The sequence below is a fragment of the Eurosta solidaginis genome, chromosome 5 (genome assembly GCF_040869045.1).
Source record: "Eurosta solidaginis isolate ZX-2024a chromosome 5, ASM4086904v1, whole genome shotgun sequence".
In the NCBI taxonomy this organism is placed as follows: domain Eukaryota; kingdom Metazoa; phylum Arthropoda; class Insecta; order Diptera; family Tephritidae; genus Eurosta; species Eurosta solidaginis.
The window spans coordinates 1,955,481-1,974,380 of NC_090323.1; the positions used below are offsets into that span (position 1 = coordinate 1,955,481).

Consider the following 18,900-nt stretch of genomic DNA (forward strand, 5'->3'; position numbering starts at 1 on the left):
AACAGTGAAACTCATCTGCCGGTCGAAGTCGCATAAACCAAGTAGGCCCCGTCCGGCCAATTTGTAGGAATATAAAAAAGGAGCACGACGCAAATTGAAAGAGAAGCTCGGCCTTAAATCTCTTCGGAGGATATCGAGCCTTACATATTTTTTTTTTTGTCACTTTACCTTTTAAAACTTATTTTCGTAAAAACTGCTGATGGCAGGTAGGTATTGGATATACGCCGACATGTCTTGAATGTAATATGTCCGTACATGCCACCAGCTATCTTTTAAATTTGAATATGAAACAAACAAATCAACTTAGGTGTTACGATGGTCTGACGCAAAGTTTCTTTGAACTCATCAACAATTCCAACACGGTTTCACCTTGGCTATTGCGGGTCTTCACAAATGATATAATTTAGGCATTTCAATGCCATCATTTTAAAACACTGCACTTTACTTTGAATAAAGAAATATTAACTTTAATGTTTGTTGTTTTTTAATATAAAATTACAATTAGTGTTTAAATACCAATGGAACTTATGCTGTTTCCATTGGTTGCGCAGCAGTTTCCTCGGTGTATTTGCCCTTATCTTTACCCAGTGCAGCCATTCGTCCCTTGCCGCGGCGATCGAGAATTGCCTTGCGGTCTTTATCCAATTTCAATTTAACAATTAAACAATTTGATGGATGAATGCCTACATATACATTGGTGCCATTCGCATTTTCCCGTTGAATCTTTTCAATGTAAACAACGAATTTTTTACGGTAAGACTGCACCACCTTGCCTACTTGATTGCCACTGAAGTGACCACGAACAACTTGCACTTCATCATCTTTACGAATTGGCATTGAGCGGACGTTGTACTTCTGGCGCAGTTCTTTAGACAATGGTGCTGACATCAGGCGACGACGAATGTGGGATGGTGCTTGGAAATGTCGCTTGCGATTCTTCCTGCGCGAGGACGTTACAAATTTGTTTTGTTTCATGGTTGTTGTTTACCCTGCAATAGGAAAGGGGATAATCAATGGTTTTTAAAGAGTATAGATAACAGGCAAGAGCGTCAAATATAACTGTGTAACAATATTTTATCTTCACTTCATCAAAGTAATTAAGTAAATAGCCAATTTCATTTTTGCAGCAATGCGGGCCGAAAACACCAGAGCGTATTTTGTACACTTTTTTTTAATAAATACAAGTAAACTTATTTGAAATATAGTTGTAATTTTGGAAAGTTAGAAGCAGTTCGTATCGTTTTTCCTATTGCTTCGTTCTTATATTGGATTTAATTTGACGATGGAAAAAGATTAAAATTTTTTTTTGAGAAAACTTACACCAAACAATTCGCGTTAAAATAACAAAAAGAAGGAGTTTGACAGTTGGTATGTCGGAAGTACTAAAAATTGATTATCTGTCAAATTTTAAATGACATTTTCACCATATTGTGTGGAATGGCAAGTTGGATGTGGTGACTTCCGTTACACTCCTATAACCAATTGCATTTACCTGAAAAATTATTTATCTATCATCTGGTGGCAAAATCCTGAGCCAGATAAATAATTTTGCATGTAAATGCAACAACAACACCCATTTCTCGTGTGCGAAAATTTCACGACATCTGCTTCTCAAATCTCTAAATGATCCAGAGCATTCCCGTGAGATTTGAGCGTAAGCCGAAGCTGTAAAACTCACTGAAAGACGGCAATTATCAGATTAGCCATCATTCCGTCGCCACAATGATTTGAGCCAGATAAATCCAGATAGAAGTCTGATTCAATTTATGAGCTAGATAACTTGTAAATTTCTTATCTTTAGGCCCGGTTTTTCAGTAGTTGGTTAAGCTAAACTTAAACTAAGATTGCTTAAACTCTAGTCAAATTTAAACTCCAGCTAAACTACTGAGCAGTGTTTCAGTCACAGTTTAAGGCCGCCTTTGGGGTATGCTTTTTGTGCGGCAACATTGCTTTTCTTATTATATAGATAATTTGTAGATACGGCAACAGCTGAATTTTGTTTACCCAACAAACATGGAAAAAAATTCTGCAGCGAAATTATATATATAGTTCCGGAAGTGATATCCAACATCATTATTTGGTTATTCTTAAACCAGATAGTTCTCGAGTTGATATCCAACTTCATTCTCCCAATCAACCTTTGAGAAATTTTGTAAAATTAAAAGTTTTCGAGTTGATCTCAACGTCACTAATATTTTCCAATTAATATTATAATTTTGAGAGATCCTGAGAAATGTACAGTTCTCAAATGAATATTGAACAAGTTTCTCCAGTTGATATCCTACATTGGATATCGAGTTGAGGTGAAGTTGAAAAAAAATGTCCAAGGTGGTACCACCAAAGCAAATAGCTATTTATTGTGAGAAATATACACCTAATTGATAGCAGTAATGAGGCGTAAGAAATCAAAAACAAATTATATAGGCGGCCGCCGTGGTATGATGGTAGCGTGCTCCGCCTACCACACCGAATGCCCTGGGTTCACACCCGGGCAAAGCAACATAAAAATTTTAGAAATAAGGTTTTTCAATTAGAAGAAATTTTTTCTAAGCGGGGTCGCCCCTCGGCAAGCACTCCGAGTATATTTCTGCCATGAAAAGTTCTCAGTGAAAACTCATCTGCCTCGCGGGAGTCATTGTGCCGTATGTCGTATCGCTGTAGTCGTATCCCTAACGTAATCAGCTGTTTATCGTTACGATGGTAAACCAAAAACCAATTGGTGGGCTACGATACGGTTACGACCTTAGCTGCACCAATAATCGATTGCATTGATTCCCATAAGGTTGGTCGAATCAGCTGTTATAAGGTTATGGATACGGTTACCGATAAAGCACCAATGTCTGCAGCTTAAGTCCCGTCCCGCCAATTTATAGGAAAAATTAAAAAGGAGCACGACGCAAACATAGATGAATGGATTTGCAACTCTTTGTTTCGAGAGAGCGTTGTCAAAATGCACATTTTTTATAACATTTTGTTATGGTAACGCATCTACAGTGGAAGCAGTAAGGAAGGCGGTCGGCATGATGTGTTGGTGCACAGTGGCTAGTCATTGTCGGCTGGGGCGGGTCCTTGCCAACCTTACTGTTCCTGCGCCATAAACAGAAAAATGTTCCTATCATGCCTGTCAAAACGAGCAGCTGTCAAATTCAAAAAACCTGGCAGAAGCGCAGAGACCGACTCAAAACGCTTATCAATACAAAATAAAACAACATCCGGCTGAACCGGATGTCACGGACAGACCGTTAACATTCCAAAATTTAAATTCAAATTCAAAAAAAATTAAAAAAAAAACTGACGCAAGAAAAAAATTACCGAACCGGACATGACCGGTTACTACTCTGAAATCAAATATCAAAAAAAAGCTGAAAAGTAAAATAACAAAAACTGAAAGGAAAATAAAAAGGCCGAATACACAGAGGGGCGCCGCGGGTGTTGTTGCGACGCCCGGTGCTTAGTCCCACCCTCAAATAACCATGGCCACCGACGCACCTAAATTTCGGTGGCCCCTTACCTGTCTTACCTTATGCCTTCTAAATAATTGGCGACGCCAGCATTCCCATTTCAATTACAAATTTATTTATAATTCATTTTCATTACGGCTTATTACTTAGGATTATGATTAAATTTATATAAGTTTACAGCTAGGTACATTAAAGTGAGCGAAATGATGCCGTACAAAAAGGAGGTTCACTAGGAGTGATTAGTAAGAAAAAAAGGTATGTACATATATTCATTCCTTTTGATATAAACTTGATTTAGATCCAGGTCATATTTACTTTGGTACTGAATTCAAAAAAAAAGTAGACCATCCCAATTGGAGGGTAGGCAGGGGTATACATGGAAGCTTCCTTATACCTGCTCACTTTGTTGTGGGCATATGTCGAATAGCATTGTTTTAAATGAATATGCTTAGTTATACGTAAAGACAGACCTATTTGTTCTTACAAATCTCTTGTTTTAAACTACGAACTTTCTTCAAAATACCCTGAAACATATGCAGGTTAGAATTGACCAATAAACGTTTAGCGTTTGACGCAATACTTCAACGTCTGTATTTAAAATTTACATTTTTATTTAGGTGTACGGTGTAAATTAGGCTTTTATTTAAAAATTAAAAAATATAAAAAATAAATAAATACTAGGCGCGCTATACCCTCGGGGGGGATACAGACCGACTTTTCTTAATTAATTATCTAAAACATGTTTACTTGCGAAGTTGAAAAATAAAGAAAACTCCAATATACATATGTATGTATGAATATACTAATTTTCAATAAGAACAAATAAAAATAATCTGACACTTTTTAAATATTATATTTAACTTTTACATTTCAAGTATGTGTATATAACATACAAATTGGCATGTCTAGTCCTTTAAGGCTAAATATACATACATAGTCAAGGTATTTATCATCATGCATATGCATCTGATATCGAATCTTTAATTGTATTTGTTTTGATTTTAAATTTAATAATCCGAAATTTCCAAATTGGGTATGCCTTCTTGTTTGTCTTTCGTTAATGCAAACCTTACCTAATCTTAGTCAGAAAATTCTATAAGAAATTGGCATAGCCAGGACATATGCGAAATTTTATTTAGGGTTAACACAAGGCATAGAATTAGTTTTGCGTATTTAACGCAAAGGTACAATAGTGGGGGAATTCAAACGTAATACAACGGCTGGCATTCTCCAGCTGACTAAACTTAGGCAAGTATTTCACAAGGGGGGGTTGCATACATATGTGCAACCTAAGTGGTCATATGCTTATATGTACATATACCCTTACTCACTACGCACCTTGGTATATTTTCTAGGTGGCTGCACTCGACGCGCACTCTAATTGGGTATATGTCTATATATGCATATAACTATACCCAATTTAGGTAGCTAATCATACGTGTAAATGGGTGGCGATTAGATGTAAATAGTGTTAGTGTCGTATATTATGTTTCGTGTGCCTACCCTTATGTACGTGTACCTAGGAGTGTATGTAAGCTCCACTCAAGGGGCTTTGGAACGGACTCACCCCTTTATGTGGTTATTGCGGTAGTTGTTCTGGTTGAGGTGGCCAGCTCTGGGTGTGCCCGGCTTATTTCGTTGGGCCTATAGGTAGCGGCCTTTGCTGCTGCGGTTGAACTTGCTGTTGTTGATGTTGCTGATACTGCCGATTCAATTCATTGGCTGTTGTTGTTGAATCTTACCATTTGTTATTTGTGCCAATACGTTCATGTTGCCAAAGACCGTGTTACGTATTTAATACAAAATCGATTTTATATAGTTGCAATTAATTTAAAAAAATTTCCCCGGTTTGTTGTTGTTGCCGTTTCACGGGCACCTGAGCATATAACGTGGCTGCAACAGGTGGTTGTAACTTTACTGCCTCCACCTTCAGGTACACATAACCGCTTCAATTTGTTGATCTAAATTTGGCCTTCACGAGTTCCATTCTTCCAAGTTCAGCTGCATGTATTTTAAAGTCACTTTCAGATATGTGTGACGATTAAAATTTACATAAGCATGTTTCGAAAAAGTATTCCTCTTTAGACCCAGCTGCTTCATTAGGAAATTTCATTATGATTTCATTAGAATTCATGATTATAGATTTTTAATTGTATTTATGTACATAAAAGTTCAAGTTTATATTTTTTTTTCTATTAAACTTTTATGATGTTGATTATTAATTTAAAATACACTTTGATGCCAAGTATGTATTTACATTGAGAGAAATTCATTTTTTTTTTCTAAAATTTTGTTCTACTCATTCACTGTGCGCATTAGCTAGACACAATACAATTTTCGGGCTGTTTTTTTGCTCAGCTCCGCCTGAAAATCTTCCGCAACTATCGAATTTTTAACAAAATCATGTGCTTTATTTTTAAAATTTTTCCACCGCAACAAATCCAATTCGTTTTTTTCCAATCCTCCATTCTTTTTTTTTTTCTTTCAGTCCTGGAAAAATATGTATCTCTCGCACAAAATTCTTTCTTTTTTTCTTTACTGCGACTGCGCAGTGGAACGGCGCCGTAATATCGCGTGATTTAACTGTCATTGCCATGGCGGAACCACACCAGGTGGTAGCCGCGGTGACAATACTGCGGCCATCATTACGAGTTCGATATATTTCGTGTTGACGAACCGATGGACTAATGTCAAAATCGTACTGCGCTGAAAGGTAAGGTGTCAATTCGCATGAAACTATGAGTCAGCTGTCCCCTTGTATGTTTACGCCATGGTGGTGGTAGTCATCGGGAATTTTCCCACATCATTGGATTAATCAGCGATGCCACCTTTTTCCATATCCTCGCCCTTAGGGCGTTCGCACGCCGACTCTCTCAAGTAGACCGTAACAGCAGACCATAACCGCAGACCGTAACAAACCTGCTTCGCTTTGAAGACCTGACGATGAAGCGAACAGGGAACAGGATCATCTGAGGGAAGCCACTGCCAGGGACCTCCACTGTCAATCAACGTGGGGCACGACTCACCCCTGAGATAAGAGTCTCAACGTCCTACTACGTAGATGGCCGGGCAACATAGGTCCATCAAAAAAAAAATTTTTGTCAAATCGGGAATTAATTCTGTTTCCTAGTTTAAGGGCTTTGCGGCAAATAGACATTTGTTATGGAGAACTCGTCAAAACTCCGAAAGGTTTTAGTGGTTATCGCCCCCACAAAAGGCCTGACAAAAAAAAAGAGTATAGACATTTTGATATGGAGAACTCGTCCAAACTCCGAAAGGCTAGTGGTTATCGCCCCCACAGAAGGCCAAAACAAAAAAAAAGGTGTAGACATTTTGATATGGAGAACTCGTCCAAACTCCGAAAGGCTAGTGGTTATCGCCCCCACAGAAGGCCAAAAAAAAATATTTGGGTAGTCAATGGGAACACTGACATCCCATTCCCCGAAGGCACTCGGGCTCCAAAAAAAAATGAAAAAAAAAAACACAAACTCATTCATTCTTGTCCCTAGTGCTCCCAACCGCAACGCATAAGGGGGTCTTAAGGACCTGCCTCTGGGACTGGTTGGGGCCACTAGGGTCAATGTCCTACACACACAGGTTAGTCCCAACACACCCAGCCGCAACGCAGAGGCGGTCTCTGGGGACGCGCTAGTGGGACTGGCTGGGGGTGCTGAGGCCTCCCGTCCATTCACCCGGGACACCCCTCATGCCTCCGCCGCTATGGGTGGAGCGGCTTCAATGGCCGCTCCCCAGACTGGTGGGACAGGGAAGGGTGTCACTTTGAATCCCAGCTCAACCCGTCACAGTCCAGGTGGTATTCTAAACTACCACCTGGGGCGTGGGATGAGCTGGGGTTCTTTTTCCACATACATACACGCACTCACACTAACAACACAAAATTCGGCAAAAAAAAATTTAAAAAAAACTATTAACTTTAAGCAAAAAAAAATTCAAAACCCAGTTAGCGGACATATATGTACCAAAGCCGACTAACGGACAACATTCCGGGAAAATAAAAACCCCAACTACAAAAAAAAATAAAGTGCGTGCAGCACTGCCTCATCGGGTGAATACAAAACCCCGATAACTGACGTTAAGTCACGTGGATCCCTCAGCTACCGGAGACGATGATCACTCCGGACACCCTGATCCGTCGAACCATCCCACCGCAACGCAGGTGGCTGCTCCTGCGGCTGCTCACCCCGGACTGGTGGGATGGTCAACTTCACAAGTTGACCAGGAGTGATCCTCGCACCCGGCGCCTCAGGAACCACGTTGGGCGCCATCTGTTATGGCGCCCTCAGCAACTGTCATCGATGATCATTTTGGACAACTTGATCCGTCCAACCATCCCACCGCAACGCAATTGGCTGCTCCTGCGGCTGCACACCTCGGACTGATGGGATGGTCAACTTCACAAGTTGACCAAAATGACCAGCGCGACAGCGCCTCGGGCACTAAACCGCGTTGGGCGCCATCTGTTATGGTAACGCATCTACAGTGGAAGCAGTAAGGAAGGCGGTCGGCATGATGTGTTGGTGCACAGTGGCTAGTCATTGTCGGCTGGGGCGGGTCCTTGCCAACCTTACTGTTCCTGCGCCATAAACAGAAAAATGTTCCTATCATGCCTGTCAAAACGAGCAGCTGTCAAATTCAAAAAACCTGGCAGAAGCGCAGAGACCGACTCAAAACGCTTATCAATACAAAATAAAACAACATCCGGCTGAACCGGATGTCACGGACAGACCGTTAACATTCCAAAATTTAAATTCAAATTCAAAAAAAATTAAAAAAAAAACTGACGCAAGAAAAAAATTACCGAACCGGACATGACCGGTTACTACTCTGAAATCAAATATCAAAAAAAAGCTGAAAAGTAAAATAACAAAAACTGAAAGGAAAATAAAAAGGCCGAATACACAGAGGGGCGCCGCGGGTGTTGTTGCGACGCCCGGTGCTTAGTCCCACCCTCAAATAACCATGGCCACCGACGCACCTAAATTTCGGTGGCCCCTTACCTGTCTTACCTTATGCCTTCTAAATAATTGGCGACGCCAGCATTCCCATTTCAATTACAAATTTATTTATAATTCATTTTCATTACGGCTTATTACTTAGGATTATGATTAAATTTATATAAGTTTACAGCTAGGTACATTAAAGTGAGCGAAATGATGCCGTACAAAAAGGAGGTTCACTAGGAGTGATTAGTAAGAAAAAAAGGTATGTACATATATTCATTCCTTTTGATATAAACTTGATTTAGATCCAGGTCATATTTACTTTGGTACTGAATTCAAGAAAAAAGTAGACCATCCCAATTGGAGGGTAGGCAGGGGTATACATGGAAGCTTCCTTATACCTGCTCACTTTGTTGTGGGCATATGTCGAATAGCATTGTTTTAAATGAATATGCTTAGTTATACGTAAAGACAGACCTATTTGTTCTTACAAATCTCTTGTTTTAAACTACGAACTTTCTTCAAAATACCCTGGAACATATGCAGGTTAGAATTGACCAATAAACGTTTAGCGTTTGACGCAATACTTCAACGTCTGTATTTAAAATTTACATTTTTATTTAGGTGTACGGTGTAAATTAGGCTTTTATTTAAAAATTAAAATATATAAAAAATAAATAAATACTAGGCGCGCTATACCCTCGGGGGGGATACAGACCGACTTTTCTAAATTAATTATCTAAAACATGTTTACTTGCGAAGTTGAAAAATAAAGAAAACTCCAATATACATATGTATGTATAAATATACTAATTTTCAATAAGAACAAATAAAAATAATCTGACACTTTTTAAATATTATATTTAACTTTTACATTTCAAGTATGTGTATATAACATACAAATTGGCATGTCTAGTCCTTTAAGGCTAAATATACATACATAGTCAAGGTATTTATCATCATGCATATGCATCTGATATCGAATCTTTAATTGTATTTGTTTTGATTTTAAATTTAATAATCCGAAATTTCCAAATTGGGTATGCCTTCTTGTTTGTCTTTCGTTAATGCAAACCTTACCTAATCTTAGTCAGAAAATTCTATAAGAAATTGGCATAGCCAGGACATATGCGAAATTTCATTTAGGGTTAACACAAGGCATAGAATTAGTTTTGCGTATTTAACGCAAAGGTACAATAGTGGGGGAATTCAAACGTAATACAACGGCTGGCATTCTCCAGCTGACTAAACTTAGGCAAGTATTTCACAAGGGGGGGTTGCATACATATGTGCAACCTAAGTGGTCATATGCTTATATGTACATATACCCCTACTCACTACGCACCTTGGTATATTTTCTAGGTGGCTGCACTCGACGCGCACTCTAATTGGGTATATGTCTATATATGCATATAACTATACCCAATTTAGGTAGCTAATCATACGTGTAAATGGGTGGCGATTAGATGTAAATAGTGTTAGTGTCGTATATTATGTTTCGTGTGCCTACCCTTATGTACGTGTACCTAGGAGTGTATGTAAGCTCCACTCAAGGGGCTTTGGAACGGACTCACCCCTTTATGTGGTTATTGCGGTAGTTGTTCTGGTTGAGGTGGCCGGCTCTGGGTGTGCCCGGCTTATTTCGTTGGGCCTATAGGTAGCGGCCTTTGCTGCTGCGGTTGAACTTGCTGTTGTTGATGTTGCTGATACTGCCGATTCAATTCATTGGCTGTTGTTGTTGAATCTTACCATTTGTTATTTGTGCCAATACGTTCATGTTGCCAAAGACCGTGTTACGTATTTAATACAAAATCGATTTTATATAGTTGCAATTAATTTAAAAAAATTTCCCCGGTTTGTTGTTGTTGCCGTTTCACGGGCACCTGAGCATATAACGTGGCTGCAACAGGTGGTTGTAACTTTACTGACTCCACCTTCAGGTACACATAACCGCTTCAATTTGTTGATCTAAATTTGGCCTTCACGAGTTCCATTCTTCCAAGTTCAGCTGCATGTATTTTAAAGTCACTTTCAGATATGTGTGACGATTAAAATTTACATAAGCATGTTTCGAAAAAGTATTCCTCTTTAGACCCAGCTGCTTCATTAGGAAATTTCATTATGATTTCATTAGAATTCATGATTATAGATTTTTAATTGTATTTATGTACATAAAAGTTCAAGTTTATATTTTTTTTTCTATTAAACTTGTATGATGTTGATTATTAATTTAAAATACACTTTGATGCCAAGTATGTATTTACATTGAGAGAAATTCATTTTTTTTTTCTAAAATTTTGTTCTACTCATTCACTGTGCGCATTAGCTAGACACAATACAATTTTCGGGCTGTTTTTTTGCTCAGCTCCGCCTGAAAATCTTCCGCAACTATCGAATTTTTAACAAAATCATGTGCTTTATTTTTAAAATTTTTCCACCGCAACAAATCCAATTCGTTTTTTTCCAATCCTCCATTCTTTTTTTTTTTCTTTCAGTCCTGGAAAAATATGTATCTCTCGCACAAAATTCTTTCTTTTTTTCTTTACTGCGACTGCGCAGTGGAACGGCGCCGTAATATCGCGTGATTTAACTGTCATTGCCATGGCGGAACCACACCAGGTGGTAGCCGCGGTGACAATACTGCGGCCATCATTACGAGTTCGATATATTTCGTGTTGACGAACCGATGGACTAATGTCAAAATCGTACTGCGCTGAAAGGTAAGGTGTCAATTCGCATGAAACTATGAGTCAGCTGTCCCCTTGTATGTTTACGCCATGGTGGTGGTAGTCATCGGGAATTTTCCCACATCATTGGATTAATCAGCGATGCCACCTTTTTCCATATCCTCGCCCTTAGGGCGTTCGCACGTCGACTCTCTCAAGTAGACCGTAACAGCAGACCATAACCGCAGACCGTAACAATTTATCAATGAATGAATAGATTTGAATATGGGGATTTTTGACATACATTTCGGCGATTATAGTTTAAATCATTTAAAAAAATGATAGTCGTGAAATATTTATTTCTTTAAATTTATTTTACAATAACACGACTAGTTAGAGTTAATTATAAACAAATCTAAGTAAAATTTAAAATAAATACATTAAACAAGCATTTGCCGCCTTTCAGTGAGTTTTACAGTTCCGGCTCACGCTCAATTCTTACGGGAATGCTCTGGATCATTGAAAGACTTGAGAAGCAGATGTCAAGAAATTTTCGCACACGTGAAATGTGATAGGCAGATATCGCCGCTGTTTTTCATTTAACTTATACGGCGAAAGGCTAAGCAGCGACATCTATTTTTGAAAAAGAAGGTATATTAAAGACCGCGTTGCCAACCTAAAAAAAATTAACAAATTATCTGGCTCACAAATTGAGCTAGACTTCTATCTGGATTTATCTGGCTTAAATCGTTGTTGTTGCATTTACATGCAAAATTATTTATCTGGCTCAGGATTTTGCCACCGGACTATAGCTGGAGACATTGGTGCTTTATCGGTAACCGTATCGGTAACCTTTTAACAGCTGATTCGACCAACCTTATGAGAATCAATTCAATCGATTATTGGTGCCGCTAAGGTCGTAACCGTATCGTAGCCAACCAATTGGGTTTTGGTTTACCGTCGTAACGATAAACAGCTGATTACGTTAGGGATACGGATACAGCGATACGACATACGGCACCAATGACTCCAGCTTATAGCTATTTTTATCTCTTTTCCCATAATTTTTGAACGCTATTCTACAGTTGTAGGTCAAACTAAAGTTTACTGAAATGTTTGGCCCGTTTTTCGTTTTAGCTGGCACATTTTTTATTCTGGCACCCGCTTCAGCTGGTGCGAGGTATTTATCTGTGATTGTTGCCAGCAAAAATTTGACATAAATCCCGCGTGAGAGCGCAAAAAATGAGAGAGTTCCGTATCAAGTCATCTTTGACGCAAATTGGAAGAGAAGCTCGGCCTAAAATCCCTTCGGAGGCTATCGCGCCTTACATTTATTTTTTTATATATATAAAATGCTAACAATAATTTCCCCTATCAGAGGTAAGTCTAATGTGTTTACGATATTTTTAAATAATGAAGTGGTTTGAATTAGCTAAGCTTTCATATGAAACATTACAAACATTTTATTTGCAAGATCGTGGGTTCCCAACAAATTCAAGGGGGTTTGTAGTGCAACCCTCTCAAGGGGTTGCCATTATAACTTCTCGCACCCAATTGTCAACCTCACCTAGCTGTGGCGAATCCTATTTCTTTGACAAGCGAGGCTCTGTCGACCCTAACACTACTATTGGAAATATACTTAATAAGCTCCTCATGTATCTATGTGTCATACCAAATCGTTCTCGAGTTGGTCGGGTTTACACCCTAATCATGCCAGATATATATCCCGAAAAGGACCATCAGCATTGAAAACACTTCCCAAAACCTTCGGGGAGTGCCTTTGTCGCTACAACAAAATTGTGTCCAACAATAAATATTTGCAATCCTAGTTTTCAAAGCATAGCATCATAATTGGGCGCTTTCTGGAAACACAAATGTTGAGCAGTCGTTGAACTATAACTTTCTAAACGCACCGTTGAGTAGTTCCTATCCACTCAACCGTTGAAATTTTACACCAAATTACTGAGCAGAAATGTTTTTCGCTACACCCCCCAGCGGGATACGGGGTTAGACTAAAGACCATTTTTTTTACATTAGACCAGACTAGTAAAGACCAAATAGATTCAAGGGGTTGTCTAGCGCAATCCTTTCAGTTTGCCAGCGCAATATATAGCTTATCCAAACCCAATTGTCAACCTTATCTATCCGTGGCGAAACCTGTTTCACTCGTAAACACATTAGACTTACCTCTGATAGGGGAAATTATTGTTAGCATTTTATATATATAAAAAAATAAATGTAATGCTCCATAGAAAACAGCTGTTTGATCAAATGCATTCACTTCAAATTTAAGCATTCGAAAATTTTGAAGGAGGTACCTACATATGTATTTGAGTAGGTACTCTGAAGAGATTTAGGCTGAGCAATTCTTCCAATTTGTGTCGTGCTACTTCTTAATTTTTCACTAAAATTAATAAGATCGGATCTATGTACATATTTTATATCAACTCCGAGCGGCATATGCATGGCAATTTTCGGAGTGTTTGGCAAACCACAGTCGAGGGGCGACTTTGTTTAGGAAAAACGTTTTCTGGTGTATTTTGATTTTGATTTTTCCTTATAAAGATAGGTATGATGCAGTTAAATCGAGAACTGGTTTCTCGAATTCCCTAATTCAGTATTTGGATAAACTAAAATACTCTATAAGAAATCAAATAGAATGGGGATATGGTAGGTTTCTGTAACTGGTTTGGAACTCATATGTATGTAGATATGTATTTACATATATGTACATTGAGGTCTTAAAGTGGCTAAAAGTTTGTTGACAATAAATATTGATACAGGAGGCTCGTCGTTGTCCGAAAGTCGAAAGATAAAAATCTGAGCCGAATGTGTTTGAAACATTTGCTAGCAAAAACCCGTTCACATAAACATATGCCTAGATATGTTTGTATGTATATATGTACATATATTAGGGTGCGTCAATTAAAAAGCGCAGTTTTTCCTTTTCGGTACATATAGTGAAAATGTTTTTAAGCTTTTGATTTTAATGTATAGAGGTGCCCCAGCGCCTTTCTTGTTTTGTCATACAAATTACATGGGTAACTTTTTATTTTTATTTTTTTGAAGTATTGTTGTTACGACCAATACATATTGAAATTTGAAAGGTCGCACAAAAGGGCCTCCAACGATTATTTTTTAGTTTATTTTAAAGTGATTCGAGTTTGAATTTTCTCGAGTCCTGTAGCGCGATACACGCCCTTTTTCCGATTCTTAAAATCGAGATTTTTACCGTAGTCAAATATTGGTTGTATTGTCGATGTAGTGGCTCACTAACTTTATTTTGTTAACACTTGTTCCGATTCATTTTGGGACAAAGTGGTATCTATGGTAATGAAATGCCAAAATTGACGAAAAATTCGAAGTAGAATTGAGAAAAAACAAGTAATCATTTGTTCACAGAACAAATTTTGTATAAAGCTAAGTATTTTCATATTATTTAAACATTCACTTTTTCATATTTTTTCAGAATGTCGTCCACGAGCAAGGTCCACCACTCTTGCATTATTTGCAGGTGCGTTCTGCGACAGACAATGCGCTACAAACTCAAATGCAATTTTCGAAAAAAAAAATCACAAATTAAATTTCAAAATAATAATAAGGATATTTAAGTCAGTAAATAAATTAATAAAATAACCACATCAGCAAAGACCACGATAATTGTCAATTGTCCAAAGCGCCAGTTAGTGAATAGCAGAACTGTAAAAATTGTTGTTAAGCTAAGTTACCGATGTCGCATGTTGTTAAAAAAGTCAGTTAATCGCAGGGATGCACCTTAACGTTAAGCTAATCGTTTATCAAAATATTTCCACCGTTTCCGTTGAAACACTTCGAAATATTATCGATAAAGAAATTATCAAGATAAATTGTATCTCGTTTTTAACCGAAACGAAAAGCTTTCGTTAACGTTAAAGACGTTAACAAAAACGTGACACTTTATGTTTGAATTGTGCTGGCAATGCTATAGCCATGCTGAAGCCGTAAGGTGGTAACAGTGAGCGGGCATACACACAAGCTCCATGTAGTTTGTTTGTGTAATTCGTTTGTGGTAATGTCAAAAATACTCTGAGAAATGTTCGTACTGTCAAAATTCATGAGAAAAGTTGCAATCAGCTTGGCTAATGCTTTCACCTTTAATGAGTCCGCCATCAATCAGCTTTGCCAGCATAGTTTGAAATTAATAATCAACATAAACGATTTGATTTCGTTTTGATAGGGCAGAAAACAAAACAAAATCATTTCGTTAATTTGACGTTCTTAACGTTAATAAACGAAACGAAATGACTTTGTTTCGTTTATTAACGTTAATTATCGTAACGAAATGATATCGGTTCGTTGGTTAAGCATGCCTGGCCATGCTGAAGCCGTAAGGTGGTAACAGTGAGCGGACATACACACAAACTCCATGTAGTTTGTTTGTGTAATTCGTTGGTGGTAATGTCAAAAATACTCTGAGAAATGTTCGTACTGTCAAAATTCATGAGAAAAGTTGCAATCAGCTTGGCTAATGCTTTCACCTTTAATGACTCCGCCATCAATCAGCTTTGCCAGCATAGTTTGAAATTAATAATCAACATAAACGATTTCATTTCGTTTTGATATGGCAGAAAACGAAACAAAATCATTTCGTTAATTTGACATTCTTAACGTTAATAAACGAAACGAAATGACTTTGTTTCGTTTATTAACGTTAATTATCGTAACAAAATGATATCGGTTCGGTGGTTAAGCATGCCTGGTTAATCGCGTCACTGGACAAAATTTTAACTATACCAAAAGGAAAAAAATAACAACAATACCAAAGTTTCTTTGAAAAACGCCGTACCAAGCATAATTTTAACACAGAATTGCATACGAAGTATGCAATGTGCAAAAGATTAAAATATGAAAAAAGAAGGCAATTGGGAAAACTTTACAACAACTAAGGCATGACGTAGCTGAATGCGTTTGTAACCATTTCAACTATCGTAGTAGTGCGGGTTCGACTCGCACTCACGGGAAAAAAGGCTTTGAAGAGATTCACAAGGTATAATCGAAACAGCTGTCGCCTTGTCGGTCCTGATGTCACGTTGTTTAAATTTTTCCCAAATTATTAAAAAAAAGGAAAAAATAACTTTTATATTCAGCGCACCCTAATGTATACATATGTATATACAATTATGCACATACGGTGACTGTTTTCATAAAATTTATTTTAAAAAATATCAATAACAAAGACCTTGAATAGAATGATAAGAGAGCCGTTTTAGAAGCAAATGATACATACATAGCGTATAGATATGTATGTACATATTAGAGGTTTACGCCGATCACTTTATCGGTGTTCTTACTTTAAATGCTTGATTTTTCTATTTAAAAAAATAATATTTAGGAAAGGTTTTGCTTATATGTATTTAAGGAAATTAACGTGTTGGACATTTCGGAAAGATCCGGGGTTTTTGCATCAAAATCTCGCAGAACGTTCAAAAATTTTCAGGAGTAGCTCCTTGCGAATGGATTGTCCCTCGTTCGCTTGCTCCAGAGAGGCTTCGAACCTAACCCCGGTCTTTGGAATTGGTACTGCTACGTCTGCTGAAAACAAATAGAGATACATAAAATAGTCACACTTTTGCTTGTATATCTCGTGCAAAGCGTAGTTTCACCTAGGATTAACTCCTAATAATCGTCGCGAACACAATCTCTTTAAATCATTTGTCGCTCCTTGGCGGTCAAGCATAAAGGCGACTTAGGGTTGCTATTAATGGTCTATTAATACTCATGACTCTCGAGGCACAGGGCGCCTCCAGTTTTTTCGGCTGTTTTTAAGAGCTACAATTCCCGATGTGCGAACAGTAGAAATCCCGACCACCAGTCGCTCACCCTCACACCATATGGTAGTACAGAAGCTATAGGTCTGCGACTTCGAACTCATACCTCCGTCGACGTCACTTTCCTAGAAGCTCTAGGTGTGGCTCCGAAGACTTTCTAACGGATGTTTTTGTCGCGCTATGCTGCCGAGCTATACCAGAGAAACACCTTGAAACGTTAGCGAGTGACTATTCGGCCAAGGATGCCGCCCTCGAAATCATAAGCAGTCTAATTGGATGTCATTGCGTCATGGGTGAAAATCGTATAATCCTCGGCGAATCTATATAATTAAAATTTTGCAAGGACCCTGGATAAAATTTTTAAAATATATACCAAAGATTGCAGACGTTTGTGTTCACAACATTGATTTCAATAGTCTTCGTTAAATCAAATTTAGAATGAAAGTCGACGGATTTTAAGTTGAAAGTTGTTAACTACTGTTTTCCGGCCTTACGATATAGGAGCTCATTATGGATGACCGCGTAGCTTCAGTTTTCAGACAAGTTCGACTGTCCACTACGTTAGGGTAGTATCACACACGGTCATTAGTTCCACTGTCTTGGGAAAGCTCTTGCTTCACCACTTTGAGTGTTCTTGCGAAGGACAAGCCTCACCTGGTAGATATATGTGCCTACGTATTCACATTTGTAAAAGGAGCCGTAACGTGTAGGTGATATTTAAACTTGGTTGATAGGCTATAATCAATGTGATTCACTCCAAGGGACTAGTTTTGGATAGGGCCGCCAACGTTAGGAAATATCAAACCGGGAGACTTGGGTGTTGAAGGATGAAGTGTGAAAATCAAAATTAACATTTCAGATGCTATTGTATAGTTTCGCAAATAAACAACAAATGTTTGAATGCAAGACTTAGTGATTTTTCAAACCGTTCTCCTAAGTACATATATCCTCAACTTAAGTATGAGGTAAGAATAATTTCAAAGGAGTGTTATGCCCCTAGAACCTACTAAAGGATTTTGCATCACTGATTTCGCTTATTCTTGAGGACAATTTAAAAACATGTTCGCCTTGGGTCATTTTATATGAATTAATTGTTCATTATTAATTTTTTCAAAAATGCAAAGTGAGCATATAAATTTATTATATAACTCTTCTTTTAGTGTTTTGTTTTAATAACTTGCTGAATTGGGTGATGCAAAGTCCGTGTTGACATCGAAAGCGCCTGTTATTTTAAATAACTTTTGAATAGTTATAAAGAGTTAAATTTCGCAATTAGTTTCTTATAACTGGCAGTGATGCGCATCCGTTGATACCATATCCGACCAATTTTCGACATGAACAATAAATGGCCTAAACAGTCATAAACGAGTAGAAAATATAGTAACGCGCCGGACGCACCGCCGATATTTTTGACATTCGGCGGCGGCGTGCGAAAAACGACCAAAATAGGCGGCTGCGGCGGCGTTTATCGGCAGCGGCGTTTATCGGCGGCGTATATCCCTAGTACATATGTATATATACAAACACGGATACCTACATATGTACATGTATAAACATACATAATAATAAATTCATTTAAATAAACGAATCTAGGTATATCAATTGATATACATATAAATAGCTTGTAGTTATATGTATTTATATGATACCACAGGAATAAAAATTATTCACATTTATGTATGTACAAAGGTTTGTATATGTATATGTATATACATATATGTATTTCTAAGGCGCTTTCTGGAAACACAAATGTTGAGCAGTCGTTGAACTATAACTTTCTAAACGCACCGTTGAGTAGTTCCTATCCACTCAATGGCTGAAATTTTACATCAAATTACTGAGCAGAAGTGTTTTTCGCTACACCCCCCAGCGGGTTAAGGGGTTAGAATATACCCGCGGTAGGTATGCATGTCGGTAGAGACGACTAAAATACCAAATAGATTCAAGGAGTTGTCTAGCGCAACCCTTTCAGTTTGCCAGCGGAATATATAGCTTATCCAAACCG

The 18,900-nt window shown here is 38.0% G+C and overlaps 1 protein-coding gene across 1 annotated transcript; it reads right to left on the reverse strand.

Annotated features, from left to right (window-relative positions):
- Positions 1-440: 440 nt before the first annotated feature.
- On the reverse strand, positions 441-1,422 carry RpL26 (ribosomal protein L26). Its single transcript, XM_067792307.1, has 2 exons — positions 1,321-1,422; positions 441-989 (listed from the first exon to the last, which is right to left on the reverse strand). Exon 2 carries the CDS (start codon positions 973-975, stop codon positions 526-528), a length of 450 nt encoding a protein of 149 aa, XP_067648408.1. The 5' UTR covers positions 976-989; positions 1,321-1,422; the 3' UTR covers positions 441-525.
- Positions 1,423-18,900: the final 17,478 nt, after the last annotated feature.